Source organism: Engraulis encrasicolus, chromosome 18 (genome assembly GCF_034702125.1).
Source record: "Engraulis encrasicolus isolate BLACKSEA-1 chromosome 18, IST_EnEncr_1.0, whole genome shotgun sequence".
Lineage (NCBI taxonomy): Eukaryota > Metazoa > Chordata > Actinopteri > Clupeiformes > Engraulidae > Engraulis > Engraulis encrasicolus.
Window position 1 is genome coordinate 17,327,609 of NC_085874.1, and position 19,221 is coordinate 17,346,829.

Genomic DNA, 19,221 nt, shown 5'->3' on the forward strand with positions numbered 1-19,221 from the left:
GATTTTAACTGCATTAAGCACGAAAATAGTGGCATACCCCTTTAAGAATTTCCTTTACCTATTCACTGGAACTAGATGTGTTGGCATATTTTAATCAGTTGTGAAGTAGGCGTATTTGTGAAGACTCACCATCATAAGCAAAAAAAGGAAAAAGAAACATAAAAAGTTGTGAATTTAATAACGTCCACTCAGATCATTGTAACAGACAGCTCAGAAAATTGCAGGAGTTCTTGGCACGGTCACCTGGCACGACTTGTTTGGCAAGGATTTGGCACCTTCACATCCACCGTCCACCAAGTATATAATGAAAACATCTTGTACACATCGTCGATTCAACAGAGAAAGGTCCATTAACATTGCTGACTGCTGAAGGTCAGAGGGACAAGAAGAGCACTGGGCATCTGAGATCAGTTCTTTCATATAGATACTGGATATAAAAAAGGCAGTGGACCGTCAGTCTTCGGCATCTAAATTGAGGCATTAGAGTCTTTTAGCTCAACGCACGCACGCACGTTCGCACAAACACACACACTCTTGCTCTCTCAGACACACATAATCAATATCACTCTGATACACTTTCTCAGACACACACACACACACACACACACACACACACACACACACACACAATCTTGCTCTCTCAGACACACATAATCAATATCACTCTGATACACTTTCTCAGACACACACACACACACACACAAAGGCATACAGTATAGTATGAGAAATGTTTCAGACATACGAAGATAACCTTCACAGGTGTATGTTTCCAGTGATCAATGACCTGTGACTGTGTGTCACCCCTCCCCAACAACCCCCACACCCTTCAGAGCCCAGATGAAGGCGGCGTGTCACAGATACGGTCAGGCTGCGGTGGTGATATTTAGACGGGCCGGGTTAACGAGGGCACACATAGACGGCCAGCGCATCCATATGCTGATGCAAAACCTTCTCGCAAACATCAAAGAAAAAAAAAAGCCTTCCCTCTTGGCTGGGAAATACAGCGCAGCAACCATGATATAAGTCAAGGTGACAGCTTGGCACGGCTGCACAACAGGGAAAAGGGAGAGGGAGAGAGAGAGATGGAGACAGAGAAAAGAGGAGAGAGAGAGAGAGAGAGTTGGACAAGAGAGATTGAGAAAGAGAGGCAGGGGAGGAGAGATGGAGACAGAGGGAGAGAGAGAGAGAGAGAGAGAGAGACAGAGATGCAGGGGAAGGTGAGGAAAGACAGATGGAGACAGGGAGAGAGAGAGAAGGAGGGAGGAGAGAGATGGAGAGAGAGAGAAGGAGGGAGAAGAGAGATGGAGAGAGAGAGAAGGAGGGAGAAGAGAGATGGAAGACTGGTGCAGGGCCCACCTTCAGCAAGGCTGTCAGTCCTCTTTGGCCCCTGCTGCCCAGACCTGCACTTGCAAATTCATCACTCGAGCGACTCTGAAATGTTTATACTTCTTTAAAAGTACAGTCAGTCGATTCAGCCTTTCAATCTCCTTAGGCTTGCAGTACGCACTGTACGCTTCTCTCTGTCTTTAGGGCAGCAAAAGAGTACAGAAGAGAAGGAGGGAGACAGAGAAGGAGAGATGGATAGACAGAGACTCGTGTAGTAGCTGATGAGAGAGATAGATAGAGAGAGAGAGAGAAAGAAACAGAGAGATGGAGAGTGTGTCCTTAAAAATATCTGTCAGACAGAGCTGAGCTTCACCAGGCCCCTGACTGAGTCCTCGTGCAGAGAGTCCTGGCTGACGGGGTCATAGAGCTGGGCTGGGTGGAGGTGTGCATGTGGGTGTGGGTGTGGGTGTGGATGTGGATGTCCATGTCCCAGTGTACCATGGGCCGGGCACGGGGGCGGGTGCTGCTGCTGCTGCACCACCCCCACACCAGGCACCATAGCTGGGCCAACCGCAGTGCTACCACCACCACCACCACCACCAGCCTGTTGCTGCTGCTGCAGCTGCTGCTGCTGTGGAGGGGGCGAGAGTGGCTGGTGCTGGTGAGAAGATGGCGGCAGAGGCGGAGGCGGGGAGGTGGGCGAGGGAGTCTCGTCCGGGCTGGTGGCCGCAAAGTGGTGGAGGTGACAGTGCGTCAGCGCCGGGTCGGCCAGGGAGAGGGCGGGCTCTCTCAGGGCCAGCAGCTCGCCGCCACAGGTCAGGCCCGGCATGGCCGAGGGCAGCGAGGAGAGCAGCGTCTGCTGGGACTGCGACTGACACTGCTGCTGGTGGAGATCGTGGTGGTCATGATGGTGGTGTTGGTGGTGCTGATGATGGTGGTGGTGGTGATGGTGGCTGGAGGCTAGGGAGGCACAGGGTCCTACCAGGGAGGAGGTGGTGCTCTTTCCTCCCCCTCCACCTCCTCCTCCTCCACCTCCTGGGAGTGGCGTGTGGCCTGCAGGCAGGATGACCGGCTCGCTGTGCAGCAGAGGGGTGGCGGCGGCCTGCAAAACGAATTTGGTGCTCTGAATGCACTGGTGTTGGTCACACTACAGGGAGGCGAAGAGGAGGAAGGGAGGAAGAGGAGGGAAGGTGTAGAGGAAAGGAGAGAAGGAGAGGAGAAAGCAGCAGTGAGTGAGTGAGTTAATAGTGGGAAGAAAAGGACAGATGTGGAAGACATGGGGCTTATACTAAGGAGATGGTTCAGGAGTAAAGCAGGTTAAGTAAATAATTTAAAGGACCAGTTCAGTCAATTTCAACATGCAGTTGTAATGCTCACACTACCCTGGACTTGTCAGTACCTGAGATTTTTTTTATTCTTCTTCAGCCTTTTCTGAGATCCTGGTCATTGTAATGGGGGCAGCTCTTTGTTTACATAAAAAAATAAAAACATTTTTTTATTTATTCCTAAAAACATCTAAAAGATTATACAACATCAGCAGACAACTAGCAAACAGCAGTACCTTTTGGGAAAATATTTGGAGTAGCCTATGTTAATTTTGTTTTAAATGTAAACAAACGCTGCCCCCATTAGAATAGCTCATATCTCAGAAAGGGCTGAGCCGAAAAATGTGGCATCATCTGGTACTGACAAGTCAAGGGTAGCATGAGCAATACAACAGCATATTGAAATTGATTGAACTGGTCCTTTAATAGAATAGCCTGGAGTCAAGATTTTCTCAAGAAAATGAGGATTCCAGAATGAGGCTATTCTATTAGATGATTTACCTCTTCACTGGTTTACTCCTGAACCAGCTTCTTAGTATAGGCCCTAGAAATGGGCATCCTGTGGGCCACATATTTAGTTTAGTTTGGTGGATGATAATTCCAAAACAGATCTTATTTTTTTACCCAACTCAGTTTCAGTTTTTGTTGGTTAACCTAGCTTTTGAAGGCACAAGGCCATACCCATATTTTCATGGCATGCAGCACGGCACTCTTTAAGACACATTGTTGGTTGCTGTCGGAAATTGGTTTGCTTTCTAGAGGCTCTGCAAGAAACAGTCTAATGTATACAGTAGACCAACGTTTCTTGCAAAGCCTCTAGAAAGGGACAATACCGTATTGACCATGTGGTTCCACGTATTCACTTAATATGTTAATCATTGAAAGCTCCTGCTTACAATTAACAGGTAGGAGACACCAGCGATTTGACTAATTCACTTTTTAAGTGTTTGCCAGGAACGGCGAGAGTATGGCATTGTAACCTCCATTGTTACTATCAAGCACTGATGAGGGGAAAGAACAAGTGTTATTAGTGTAAATTGGTATTAGAGGGATTGCGGACATTCAAAAGTAGGAAGAAAAAGAAGACAATATAGCAAGAAGTTCACCAAGTTCATCACATTTACTGCTATAATACAGAAAGATTACAGACAGACAAGGCTCAGAGAGTAAAAATCCTGCCATACATGTTCTGTTCAGATCATCACCAAATCAAATGATCTACTTAGTCACATCACTGTACTTAGTTAATTGGATGGTTAGTACAGTAGCACAGCCAGGAGGAATGCATAGCAGAATTTTCATTTTTCAGCCATATCATTTCACAGAATATTAACAACAACAAAAAAACAACAACATTTTTCTAAGTAATAGATATGACACATTTTTGCTCTTGCCCACTTAAGTGTTGTGATAATCGTCACACAAAACGATCAACTTTTAATTCAGGTGTGACCCAAGAGCAGCTGTAGCTAGTAGTGGTGTACATCAGAGTCTTCATGGCGATTCAATTCAATATCGATTTCTTGGGCCGACTATTTGAATATTTTCGATACTTAAGAATGCTCCACAATTTGATTCAATTCCATTCAATTCAAATAAATGTATCACAATTTTTTAACCTCATTCATTACAGTCAGTATTATTATTACTGCATAAGCAAAAGAAAAGGCCTCTCAAAATGAGAACAACACCAAAAAACAATGAATCGATTGTCTTGTGGATGAATTGATTCATTGCATCATCAGCTGTAGAATCGATTCATCGATACAACTCGACTATTTACACCCCTAGTAGTTAGCCAATACAGGCATTGTTAATCTCATTTTTCAGGCCAGAACGCATGCTCCGCTTCCTCCAGTTTTTATGAATAAAGGAAGATGAACCACCATAAAGGTACAGTACAGCTCATGTACAGGTGGCTCTCCACCACGTCTGCCATCTGGTTCACTCGCTCCAGGCAGGCAGTCTGACCACCTCTGCTAACAATTCCATTAAAAACCAAACGGACGGCTTTACAGCATTACTAACTCAACACATCCCACAGAAATGACCTCGGGGGGCAGATTTCTCATAAAAATGTTAAACTCTTGGAAAGGGCTTTTTGCTTGGTACCCAGTCTGCATAATCCATCCATTTGCATCCAAAAATCGGTGCGCGCACCTGGGCCAGATTCCAGAGGAGAAAATAGGCCCTTTAGTAAAATCGCTGGACAACACAATCCCAACACAGAGTTTCACAGTCTCTTGTAGATGTGTGTTTCAAGGACGGAGGGGGAGGAAGGCAGATGCCCGTGCTTGCCTCCGTCCCCTAAGCCTCATGTTTGCACCAGGCCTGATGTTTACGCTATCTGATCTCAGTGTTTGGGTGTCTGGAGAATGACTACACGGCTAATGGCTAATTAAGACAGGAACTGCAGATGGTGCACACAGACAGTAAATAAATTAATTAATTAAAAGTGCAGAAACAGAAGCACTGCTTCAGGGGCTGAAAAACACAGGCACATGTATCAACAACAAACTAAAATGTGTTATACATAGATGAGTGCACACGCTTGCACACACAGGCACAGACACCAGCGCTCGGTTGCCATCTCTTGCATTTCATGCCCAAGCACACATCGCTTCCTCTTCCTGCCCTCACGAACACAGACACAGACACAGACACAGACACAGACACAGACACAGACACAGACACAGACACACACACACACACACACACACACACACACACACACACACACACACACACACACACACACACACACACACACACACACACACACACAGCATCCATCAAATTCCATATCAGTATTCCTCTGTGCAGCTGTGTTATCCTGGGGAGCCAGCCTGAATTCAAGCACACATTTATTCAGCGTCGCTAGTCCGGACCAATGGGATCACACTACAGTTCGGACACTTTTCACATCAATGCGGCGCAGCTGGCGCTCATATGTGTGCACGCATTCAGGCACGCACACACACACGCACGCATGCACCCATGTAGGGACGCGCGCACGCATGCAGGCACGCACACACACACACACAACCACCAGCCTACAAATACAGTATTTGCAGGGGCATATTTCACATCAATACAAACCCGTCAAAATATTACAACTGACAAACTCCACCACCTACCATGCAGACTTTTCTAAATAGTCCAAATATCAATTATATGCATGCACTACAACCCAGTCAAAACATACTAATACCTACGCAACACACAGACGCATATGCACATCAATAACAATGAACTTCTCCCTCTCTCGCAGGCACGCACACACTTGAAGAAATCACCCAAAACATCTGCCATGTGCCATTAATACATCCCTTTCAAAGCATACTACTAACACACACACACACACACACACACACACACACACACACACACACACACACACACACACACACACACACACACACACACACACACACACACACATACTATCAATATCACTCTGAGATATTTTATCTCTCTCTCTCTCTCTCTCTCTCTCTCTCTCTCTCTCTCTCTCTCTCTCTCTCTCTCTCTCTCTCTCTCTCTCTCTCTCTCTCTCTCTCTCTCTCTCTCTCACACACACACACACACACACACACACACACACACACACACACACACACACACACACACACACACACACACACACACACACAGCTGAGAAGGTGTAAAAGGAAAGGTGACCAGGGGAAATGTTCCTTTCCGCTTTCCAAACTGACCTGACACCTGTCTTTGCCACTAGGATCTTATCTCAGTATTATTCTTGCACTATCAATACAAACAAAAAAAGTCTAAAAATATATAAAGAGTTGCAATGTAAAGGGGTGCAGTGGAGCACCATGCTCATGCCCCGCCCCCATCCCATGAATGGGCTACATGGCCATGGGGACCCAGGTTGGAGTGCAGCCTGGGTCGTTTCCCAACCTTAGCCCCATCTGTCTTTCTCAATCTCTCCACTCGTTTCCTGTCATAATCTCCACTGTTCTATCCACATTAAAAGGCATGAATGCAGGGGCGGAGCACTGGTATTGGGACAGGGGGGGGCGGGAGATGTGTCAGAGGTGTTGGGCCCACGAAATATCGTAGAATGGGGCCCCTACAAGATGTTTGGCAATCGAAAGCCACTCTCAAGAGGCCCCCCCCAGTAAAATACAAGAACTTCACTCAGGAGTGCGACTTGTCTGTCTCGCATTTCTCTGCTTTGGACTGGTGTGCCATGAATACTTAAAGTGTTTTCACAGGGACATGGAAACGGATGATATGGGGGAGAACCCTCCTGAGCGTGAGCTCCATATATTATTGAGAGTGAGGGAGTGACGGATAGCCATGAAACATGGACGAGTAGTACCCAAGACACAGACACATGTTACCACATGAATAGGCATACGTACAGCACATGTAGAACCCTCAGCACTACGAATAAGACATGCACAAAGGATATGGTGACATGGATACAGCATAGACACATACACACACTGTGTATATCGACGTGCGCACCCACACACACACACACACACACACACACACACACACACACACACACACACACACACACACACACACACACACACACACACACACACACACACACTTACCATGTGAGCATGGAGCTGGGTGGGGGAGTAGATTCCACTAGTCCCATTGGAGTGACAGACCGGCTGTGGCGTGTCAGAATGAATGTAACCTCGCCTGTCAATCAAACTGGAGAGGGAGAGAGAGAGAGAGAGAGAGAGAGAGAGAGAGAGAGAGAGAGAGAGAGAGAGAGAGAGAAAAGAGACACATTGTCCATCAGTGCTACCCTTATCTTCTGTATGAAAAGGCATGCTAGACTGTTAGCCCATCCCAGTCTGGCGCACTCTACTGCCATGCGCTATGACAGAATGTGAACTTTGTAAAGGTCTGTGGATTAAAGCCCAATGGACAGGCAGGGTATTACCATGGGGGAATAAAGGACACTGTTCGCATTACAGCAAAGGACATCAAGACAGATTAAAATGTGCCATTTTACAAATGCGAGGAGCATCACTTACTCCTGCACGTAAGGCTTGTGTGTGGTGTGAAGCATCTATTTAACGTAGTAATGAACACTGAAAAATGTAATAAATTTGTAACACATGTAAAACGACAGTAAAATAATTGCACGATGAACGCTGGTTCCCACATGCTCTTCTTAAACATCTGTTAATGCGAAAGCGCAGGCATGTACAGTATGTGAATGAAGACACACAATACCACTGTAGCGCTGTGATTTCTTGAGGGAATGACAATGTGGATGTGTCATTCACATCTGGCCAGATGCCTCTCTGCCTGCCTGCCTGTGGGAGTATGTACTTGTGCACGTGTGCACTGTATGCACATGCATATGTGAATAACATGCGTTTACACTGCTGTCTGTTGTTGTTGTTCCACAATGGTGGCGCAAGCTAAAATGGCTACCATACCATTCATCCCTTCAGTCATGAAGCCCTGTAAGACCCTTGAGCTGCAAGTCTTCACCAGCCCCCCCCCCACTATACAACAATGTGGGCCCGGGACAACATGCTCTTCTACTCTTGCAGTCCTGTCTGCCCTCTGTTGGATAGTTGCTTTGGATAAAACCCATCTCCATCTTCTTCTTCTCATTTCATACAGTAAGTCGAGTTTTTTATTCTTTTATTTTTGTGAAGCACCTGAAATTACATTAATATTACATAAAATACAATTATTTCAATTATGCTATATTAAATTATGTGTATGAAAGCTGCTATATAAATGAACCTTTCCTCTCCTTGCCATGCCTAATGTGTGGGTATGGACATGATGGAGTGTGCGCATATTCATATATCCATGCATGTGTGAAGCTGTGAACCTACAGTATGTGAGCATGATGCTTTTTCTGGACCTGTGTTTATTTATATGAGTTTATTCACACGCGCGTGTGTGTGTGTTTTTAATTACTGTATATCTGTGTTTATTTGTGTGTGTGTGTGTGTGTGTGTGTGTGTGTGTGTGTGTGTGTGTGTGTGTGTGTGTGTGTGTGTGTGTGTGTGTGTAGCAGCTGGGACGTGCTTCACTGTTCCATGGCAATGCACAGAGCAGATGGCAGCCACCTGTTTGGGATCTGCCTTCACCTCGTGTGTGTGTGTGTGTGTGTGTGTGTGTGTATGTGTGTGTGTGTGTGTTTATGTGCGTGTGCAACCCCATGTTCATGTGTGCGCACGCATGTTCATGTATGTGTGAAATTGTGTGAATGGGTACCTGCATTGGCATGTGTGTTTGGGTGCGTGCCGTGCACACACATGCATGTGTGAAAGTATGTGAATGTGTACCTGCATTAGGTGTGAATATTTCAATTTACACACTAGTGTGTGTTTGCATGTGTGTGTGTGCATGTGTGTGTATGCTTTTTTGGGGTGGGGCGATAGGGAAACCTCCAATGATGCCTGAATGAAACTCCAAGGAGAGCTTTCTCTCTCTCTCTCTCTCTCTCTCTCTCTCTCTCTCTCTCTCTCTCTCTCTCTCTCTCTCTCTCTCTCTCTCTCTCTCTGTCATCCAGAACAGATGGGTCCACTGGACTCTCCATTAGCCTCTCTAACTACCTCTGATGATGTCAGCCCTTCAGCATATTCAAGACACACACGCACGCACGCACGCACGCACGCACACACACAAAGCAGAGAGTCAACCTCAAACACCACAACAGAAATGAGACATCAATTATGCACAGTCTCAGTCAAATTAAAACGAAAATCTGAAAATCTGTCCAGACGGGCTTGGCATTCAGTCTAACATGCGCAGTCTAACGCACGCACACAAACAGTCAGTCAAATGAGGACAAGTGTATTGTGCTGAGCTCATCACCCCAGTCCAAGATAAAGGACCCCCACCATACCCCTCATCTAATCTCCTCTCCTCTCCTCTCTTCATCTCATCTTCTCCCATCTCCTCTACTCTCCTCTTCTCCCAGCTCCTCCCCTCTTCTCCCAGCACCTCTCCTCTCCTCTGCTCCCCTCCTCGCTTCCCTCTCCTCTCTCACCCTTGTCCCACTTTATCACGTATAATTACCTTGGAGCCTGCTGATGTGTATCTGAGTTGAAAGTATTCAACATTCACACACGCACGCACACCAGCTTCCAGCACACTGTCACTGTCCCTGTGAGTGTGTGTGTGTGTGTGTGTGTGTGTGTGTGTGTGTGTGTGTGTGTGTGTGTGTGTGTGTGTGTCTGTGTCTGTGTCTGTGTCTGTGTCTGTGTCTGTGTCTGTGTGTGTGTGTGAAAGAGAGAGGTGAGTGAGAAAGAGAATGAGAAAGGACAAAGACGAGGTAGATGTGATAAAAAAGAGAATGAGAGGAGAGCAGTGAATGGAGGGAGAGAGACAGCGCAGTGAATGGAGAGAGAGAGAGAGAGAGCTAGAGAGAGAGAGAGAGAGCTAGAGAGAGCTAGAGAGAGAGAGAGAGAGAGAGAGAGAGAGAGAGAGAGAGAGAGAGAGAGAGAGAGAGCGCATAGAATACTAGAGTGGGGACACCAAGGGAAGAACATAACAGAGGAAGTTTAGTGGTGGAACTGAAAGGTAATTCAAAAGGCATAACGAGAGGCATCCATTGCTAACCTCCACTGTCCACTTACCTTGAAGAAGAAAGGGATGTGTGTGTGTGTGAGTGTGTGTGTGTGTGTGAGAGAGAGAGAGAGAGAGAGAGAGAGAGAGAGAGAGAGAGAGAGAGAGAGAGAGAGAGAGAGAGAGAGAGAGAGAGAGAGAGAGAGCTAGAGAAGCATCTTACCGTCTTCCACTTACCTTGAAAAGTGAAAAAATATGGGAAAGACCAAGAGAGACAAACAGAAGGTGAGAAAGAGAGAGAAGAAAAGAGTGATATAGAGGTAGATGGAAGAAGAGAGAAAAAGAGTGTGAATGATATACGTATGAGAACGCATGATGGAGAAAAAGGCGATATGTGGGAAAAAAAAATGAGATCGCTATCTCTCCATTTTCTCACCTTGGCTGATAAGTGAGAATGAGGGAGAGAAGGAGAAAAAAAGAGGGAGAGAGGGAGAAAGACAGGGAGAAAGAGAGACATAAAATAAGAGACAGAGAAAAAAAGAGATAAAAAAGAGAGATACTTCTCCCTCCATCTCACCTTGGTGGGAGCGGTCCACAGAGGGCAGCACAACAGTTGGTGAGGATGTTGCCGTAGCTGTAGGGGTTGTAGTTCTCCTTCCCTCGTTTACTCGACCACGAGCCCTTTATCTGTCCTCACACGCCACCGCCAGAGACAAAAAGGAAACCTCTTTTACCATCTGCTCATCACAACTACTAACACTGCATGCAGTTGTTTTTTTTTTTTACAAGGCAGTCTACTGTAAACTAATTTTTAACTTTCCCATCTTTCTTTCTTATCTGCAGAAGATGACAACAAAACTGCTTTGCATACAGTAAACTCACAATCATGTGTGTTAGATGCAACATCAAGTTCACAAGGAGTTGATGGATGTTACAATAAAAAAAAGCAATACAAACTAATTGCAAATGTTTCACACTATACATGCCATACCTTTCCCAACAATATCTTTTGATATAGTATATATGTTTTGGGCTTTTTATTTCGATAGAACAGTGAAGCAATGACAGGAAGTGAGTGGGGAGAGAGAGACGGGGAAGGGTCAGCAAAGGACCCGAGCCGGAATCAAACCCAGGTCAGCCGCGCAATAAATGTATGCCCGACTGTTCCCTCCACGTAAGGGCCTTCCCCACATTATCTTAAATGTGATGTGATGTCATGATCAGCATGTTGTGTTTAATAATATCTTGTGTTCATTAATATCTACCCAATTAGTCCTAATTACTTACAAAAACGCCTCTACCTGTCTCAGCAAATGGACGAGTTGTCAGTAAGATATAGGACCAATGTAGGAAAAAGTGTTTTTAATTTTCTCTCTAGACTGCAGAGTCCAGGATGAGACCTCCAGCAGGACATAAGATGGGTAGAAGAGAAGACTTCAATACTGCCAGCTCGGTTATTGATTTGTGGTTCGGCTGCAGAATGGGAACAACAACCTCATTTAAAATGTGACAAAGACACGGTGTCATTGAAGCCCGAGGCTACAGTACACTAAACATCATTTCCATCCTTCCATTTCGGGAAAACGGGAGGCGGTTGTGTTGGGGCTACAGATACACGTAGCAGCATGTCCACCTTGACATTGACAGACAGGATTGAAATGTAAACATTGTCAAACTGTACACAGGAGGTAGCATAAACTCTCCACTCCAAAAAAGCTTCACTTACATAAAAATGTCTCACTTCCTCATACACCAGTCAAATTGGTATACTATACTGAGAGGTGTATAGAGTAGAAATAGAAGTACATTCATGATTAACTACAACACTCGGTACATATTACATAGTTGTAACACAGTTATTCCACAGTATCTAATTAAGGTTTCTAACTTTTCGTTTCCTTCTACTTCACATTGCTCTGACTATGCTTGGCCAAAATATTGATCTGGATTTATTGGTCTTCTATTGCCATTGCAATTTCCTTTTCCTCTGTCTGTTGGGACAACGGTTCATAATAAAGATGGCATGTCAGTGCAGCGTGTTGTGGTGCGGAGCGCTGGAGCACTCTGGGAGCTATGAGAGTTGGCTGTGGAGTCCACATTGCACTCCATATTGCACTCAACATAATGGAATAACATAACGATTCATTTCCCCTGCAGAAGTGGACCCCAACCTCTCCAGACAATGCCTTTTCCAGTTGGAGGGCCTTGCAAATACGATACAGTAGAGCACAGGCAAGCTGACAAGGGGGAACAAAGGGGTCAGTTGTACCAGGCCCAAGGAGAAAGGGGGTCCAGAATTCGGTCCCCATTGCATCACATGCATTGGTTGAGTGGGCCCTTTCAGATGACATTGTCCAGGGCCTAGCCAAAGCTGTCAGCGGCTCTGGTAGAGCATGCACTGTCATAATGGGGGTATAATGGGAGTCATTACTGCACATTGCTTCATGTGTTATAACTCTTCTCTGGGTTGAGAGAGAATCACCATTTGGATATGCACAATGCACATTCTCCAAGTCATTTGGACATAACATTAGTGATATCTACACTGAGTCTATGGTGAATTATCTATGGGTTTTTGAGGAGATTTTCATAGCGCCAATGTTTTTTAGCATACTGTACAGTATAGTAACCAGTATGCCATTTCATGGTACAAATTGTCTTTGAAGAATTAATCACTAGATTGTGTGTATGAGTAGGTACGTTGTATGTGTGTGTACATGCCCGATTTGGAAACACAACCACAACAGTTCTGGGCATGATGACAAGAGAACCATATGGTACACACACACACACACACACACACACACACACACACACACACACACACACACACACACACACACACACACACACACACAGACACACACACACACACACACGTGCACGGGTGATGAATACTCACGTCCTCGTTGGTGGTCTGGTTGGAACTGATGAGATACGTATGGAAGCCTGAGAGGCCCACAATGGACCAGACGGAGAAGAAGCACACCACCACCTCCAGCACGGTGAGAATCTCAGTCAAGGAGGAAGACCTTTTACTCGTCATCACGCATCAGTGAAGCACACATAAATACCAGGTGTTAAAGGAGAACTTCTGCCAATTTCAATATGTTGCTGTATTGCTCACTCTACTACCCTTGACTTGTCAGTACCCGGTGATGCCGCATTTTTTCGGCTCAGCCCTTTCCGAGATTTGAGCTATTCTAATGGGGGCAGATTTTGTTTACATGAAAAAAAAATGGGCTTACTCCAAATACTATCCCAAAAAAGTACCGCTCTATACTAGTTGTCTGCTGATGTTGCATAACCTTTTGGATGTTATTGGGAATAAATCAAGATGTTGTTTTGAAATGTAAACAATACTCTGCCCCCATTACAATGACCAGGATCTCGGAAAAGGCTGAAGAAAAAAAACCTCAGGTACCGACAAGTCCAGGATGTGAGCATTACAACTGCATGTCAAAATTGGCAGAAGTTATCCTTCAACGCCAGGATTCAGAAAGTCTAAACAACCACATCGGAAACAAGTGATCCTCTCAGTCATGACGCATTAGTGAAACACACACAAACACAGTAGGCTACCAGGTGTCAATGCCAGGTTCAGATAATAAAATCGCTGCAGCAAATGGGATCCAACCTGCTGTTACAGTAATCAGCTGATTAAGTGAAGGAACTGTGGTAGAGCTTTTACTTCTAGACTGCATATTTTGACATCAACTAATAAATACTGCACACAAACCATAGGGCCTCCAAGATGTTAGACTGCTAGACTGCAGAGTTTATGCCACCAGAAGACAACAGATGTGATGCATGCTGGCAGTATTTCATGATCATTTGCTGTAAGAGCAATTTTGTAGAGTAGGGTAGAGTAACTTTATTGATTAAGGTCATTGTTGTTTGAGCTGTTAATTTTTGTTTGAGATGAACCAAAATGTACACAATGAAAACTCTACGGGGCTCAAGGGAATTGTCTGTTTGCAACAGATTTTGCGTGATCAAAATATCCTTTAAAGGGTTGGCAAAGCAAAACACAAAAAGATTTGCTATGATGTTGACAACTCAGATTTCGGAATGACAAAAAAGGGAGGAAACTTCAGAGCAAAAAACGTTGATCATAAGCCCATCATGTGATAAAATGTGATCCAATTTAATTCAAGGATGCATTGATATCTTTTTGTATTCTTCCGTACACCAGATAATAACAGCGTTGATGTATGCTTTTGATGTTTGCGATCAATAAAAACATCCCCAGCGAACACCCATGAGGATAAAGAAAATGGCTTATTAGTCAAAGTGAAGTGAAAGCCCACAAAAGTGACTAACTTGCTTGTGATCTTTGGTACTCATTCACTGCTTTATCGCGTGGAGCACAGCTGACCGTAGCCGTACTGTTGTTGCATATTTTTAAATCTCATTAGATAAAAGTGTCTTCTAAATCAGATGTTAGCCGTCTAACCCTATGTTAAAAAACACGACAGGAAACCAGCAAGCAAACAGAGCAGGACACCCCATAAGTAATATTCCTTTACGGCGACAATGAATCCGTCAGCGGGTGATTCTGTAAGAAAAGCAACTCCCCTACACTATAACTCTAAGCCCCTAAAATAAATCTCCTTCTTCACAGGGGGACTCGGCTGGTTCTCCAACTCCTCCTGTCTTGTAATATTAATACACTCCCCTAAAGCCCATCATCTCATCTTGTTCCGTCCAAACGGTTTCTGCCCAGAGGCGGTAAAACAGCTCCCAACCAGGAGGCTCGGCTCTTCCGTAGGCCTGAGGAGATTTAGAAGAGACACTGTTGGGCCAGGGGCAATGACTGCCAGTCTGGACGCCCAAGACAAGTTGCCATTTCCTGGCACGAAACCACAACTGCTGTGTCTGGAAGGCTAGAGAAATGACTGACAAACTACCTGCAAACTCAGATAGAGGGATGATTGTTTTTTGCCTGCTGCCTCTGAGTTTGGGCAACTACTTGTAATGCATTAGGCGACAGTGGATTGCACAATGTATCAGGGTATCCAGGTAGACAATATATGGAAAACTCCAACATCTTAATTACCTCCAAAATCTCAATTAAATGCATCTGGTCTGGACAGCAAACAAGACTATTACTGCCCAGAATACAATACAGTGACACTGTTATAACAGTTCAAATATTTGTGAGGAATAATGTTCAGTAAGGCAGCGATTAAGCAATTGGCAAATTGCTCTATGACTGTTTTACTGTTATTCATACACAACGCCCATTCATCACATTCATCATTCATCAGGAATTGTGCAATTCATGCACAATACCAAAATTCACCTCTAATTCTGCTGGGCAACTCTACAGTATTGAGTTGAGGGTCAAAATCATCTTCCAAGCAATAGACGGCGATTCATTGCGATAAAATGCACTTGGGTGTTGGCGCTGGGCCACGTTTGTGACCTTGGTGGCTCCACAAAAGGCTACAGGCTATTGATTTACAAGACAATCCACTCAACATGCAATTCACCTTGGGGACAGGACTCTCTCTCTCTCTCTCTCTCTGTCTCTCTCTCTCTCTGTCTCTCTCTCTCTCTCTGTCTCTCTCTCTCTCTCTCTCTCTCTCTCTCTCTGTCTCTCTCTCTCTCTCTCTCTCTCTCTCTCTCTCTCTCTGTCTCTCTCTCTCTCTGTCTCTCTCTCTCTCTCTGTCTCTCTCTCTCTCTCTCTCTCTCTCTCTCCTCATTCATTTATGAGGGGAGGATGGGAAAGCCATGTGATTGCTGTTAGTGTACAACATGGAACAGGCTGCAAGGACTTTAACACAGAGCATGTCAACGTACAGTACTGTACAAGTACTGTATACGGTATATGTGTGTGGTTTGTTAATGAAAAGACCATGTGCAAATGCAGGCAGACAAACTAACACACAGACACAATTGGACCCTGAAGAGTATGAAGACATACAGTACATATAGATGCAGTACACACAGACACACACACACACGCGCGCACACACACAAAAAATAAAACTCCTCTGTCCTTTATGACACCCTTATGCTTGCAGTCTGTTTGTCCCACAAAAGATGTCGTGGGGTCCTGTTTTAAGTTTGCTTGAAGACGAGTCAACATCGCAAGTATGTGTTTGTGAGTTTTATTCGCTGAAAAAATATGAACTCTGACAGCTGCATGATCTTCAGCAGAGAGAGGGGTTGAGGGAACGTGCCAGGAGAGAGAGAGAGAGAGAGAGAGAGAGAGAGAGAGAGAGAGAGAGAGAGAGCGAGAGAGAGAGAGAGAGAGAGAGAGAGAGAGAGAGAAAGAGAGAGAGAGAGACCCTGTGAGGTAATGTAAATAAAAGCTTTCACAGTGTGAAGATGGGTGTCCTGCACCTGCATACAAAACTTTAAAGCCAAATCGTGCTGCTGCGCGTGAGACTAAATACAGAAAATATATTTTTGCTCTGCATGAGCCTGTGACAGTTTGTTTGTGCAGGTGTTGGTGGCAGAAGTAGAGACAGAAAATGCTTATGTGCACAAGAGAGAGGGTGAGAGAGAGAGAGAGAGAGAAATACTGTAGAAAGAGAGAAACAGCGGGTGACTCATCCCAGCTGACATACACTGAGAAAAATAAAAAGAGAAGTATGCTTCATGACACTTAATGCTGAGAGGCAATGTTATAAAAAAGCCACACACACACACACACACACACACACACACACACACACACACACACACACACAGACACACAGACACCCGCACACACACACACGCACAACTGTATCTCTGAGGGGGGGGGACGTGTATCCTCAAGTGCACCCACACAGCACAACACATACACACACACATACAGTACACACAGAAGGTTCCAGAACCGTGACTGTCACACACTCTACAATCAGCACAGCCACACTCTTTCATCTCTCTCTCTGTCTGTGTTTCCCCATCTCAATAGCCCGGAGCTGTAAAGGATATCTGGCAGGACTGTCTTTCAGGGCGCTCAGGAAGCCGGTGCGGTTGGATCCTGTGGAAGACAGATTAAATGACTTAGTGTCAGTGTCAGTGTGTATCTACTACACAGCATGGTTATATGACTTCACTTGTTACACCGTCATAGGGTTACAATTACGCTCCCTGTTACAGTGGATCTATCTACTACGCATGGAGACGGCATGGAGTACCGTCTACAGCAGTGTTGCCCAACCTTTCTACTGTCCTGCGTAGTGCCTAAGCCAGGGGTGTCAAACTCAAATTGACTGAGGCCCAAAATCAAACTCTGGAATGAAGTTGCGGGCCGAACTTAAAATGTATTAATATTGAGTTCAATATTATTTTAAAATTTGAAAAAAATTGTGTGTGCATGGCATGCACTTCATACTCTCAGTTCAAATTCACACACTCTTTCCCATCACGTATGGTAGTTTGAATGTGCCTGCACATATTGTATTGCATAGAAGTATGAGTTGTTTCATTGACCTGGGTCCACTCCACTCATGCTATACCTTAATAATATGTGGGCCAACTGTAATACCCATTTGAAATGATCTCGCGGGCTGAATAAAAAGACTCCGCAGTCCAGATTTGGCCCCCGGGCCTGAGTTTGACATCCCTGGCCTAAGCCATGTAATCGTATGATGAGTATACCTCTCATTCATGCGCTATATCTCTTCCTCTATCCCAGTGTGACTACACTTCATTAATTTGTCATTATTACATTTTATCGACATTCCCCCTGAGATGTGCTTGCATACACGTACCCCTGGCCTACATTACATAACATTACTGTTGGTGGATCAGAGAGAGAGAGAGAGAGAGAGAGAGAGAGTCAGAAAGGAGGAGAAGAGGTAGAGACATTTTAGACTCTGCTGTGACAGTGACACACTATGACGATGTTGTCTACAAGATGACACTCAGCAACTCCATTTGAGTGCACTTCCTCCACCATCCATTCCTCAGAAACATGTCCATGTCGGGCATGTCACTTAAATGAAAAAAAAATACATTTTTAAGCACCCCAAAATACTTCCCTTGAGTTGAGTATGCTCACCTGCCTGACTTGGGAAACTAGGGAGCATCACACACGTATGCGCACATGCACACAGGCACACACAGGCACACACAGGCACACACAGGCACACACAGACACACACAGACACACACAGACACACACAGACACACACAGATACACACACGCAAACACACACACAGAAACGCACACACAGACACACGGGTAGATGACGTGACGTGTAAATTTTGCTGTCGCAGGCTCTTAAAATTAAGTAAATTCATGCTTTCAAAATTGTCAATGCTTTAAATGATTAAACTAATGTCGTTGTTGTGAAAAAGTCATGTGTAATAAATCCAGAGCTTAAATGAGTATACTTAATTTTGAGTCAAATGTCACATTTGTCCTATGGTGTGACTGAGGCAAGCCTGGTTCTCCATATTAAAACATTTTTAAGTAAATAATCAAAGCTCAGTCATTTGTCTAAACAACCCTGGCATGTTTTTCAAGGTGTCTATTTTAGCAAGTGGCCATGCTTAATTTTTCCCTGTTTTTCTGAGACCGTATGAACTTTGTCACAGAAAATAATGTCCTGTGGTGTGACATCATTTTTTTGGTTAATTCTGTGGATAATTATCTATTGTTGAAGCTCCAGCGGTACATACATTGTGACTTTAGACCCTTAAGAAGCCAATGGCAAGGGTGGATTTTAGATTTTTCTCTCAGAGTTCTTCAGTCAATCAATTATGTTTTGCTACCACAAGATGTATTAGTTTTGTAGTCCTTTGGTGTGACAGTCATAAAATACATTTTGACAATAGTGTATATTTTTCATATTTTTTTCTTATGTAGATGTATGAAAATGCATCTTACTAAAGGTGAAATTGTTTTTCAGTTGGCAACGACATGGCTTTAAATTAACTCAAAAGCTCAAAAGTCCTATGGTGTGATGGTAAAAATCCTATGGTGTGATGGTAAAAGTCCTATGGTGTGACACTTTGGAGTATCACACCAAAGGACAAACAGGTCACACCATTGGACTAGATATTTGAGAAATAGCTTTTAAAACAACTGGTA

The 19,221-nt window shown here is 44.6% G+C and overlaps 1 protein-coding gene across 3 annotated transcripts in view; it reads right to left on the reverse strand.

Moving 5' to 3' along the window:
• Window positions 1-159: 159 nt before the first annotated feature.
• The window catches only part of zdhhc14 (zinc finger DHHC-type palmitoyltransferase 14), a 45,971-nt gene continuing 26,909 nt past the window's right edge, over window positions 160-19,221 (reverse strand). For 2 of the 3 annotated variants that reach the window (XM_063223144.1, XM_063223145.1), the window contains 5 exons: window positions 17,115-17,163; window positions 13,084-13,186; window positions 10,759-10,868; window positions 7,244-7,349; window positions 160-2,473 (listed from right to left, as the gene is read on the reverse strand). In XM_063223144.1, coding sequence (XP_063079214.1) covers window positions 1,679-2,473; window positions 7,244-7,349; window positions 10,759-10,868; window positions 13,084-13,186; window positions 17,115-17,163 — 1,163 coding nt within the window. In that variant the 3' untranslated portion in view covers window positions 160-1,678. The remainder of the gene's footprint in view (window positions 2,474-7,243; window positions 7,350-10,758; window positions 10,869-13,083; window positions 13,187-17,114; window positions 17,164-19,221) is intronic. The other variant, XM_063223147.1, reaches the window with a different exon arrangement.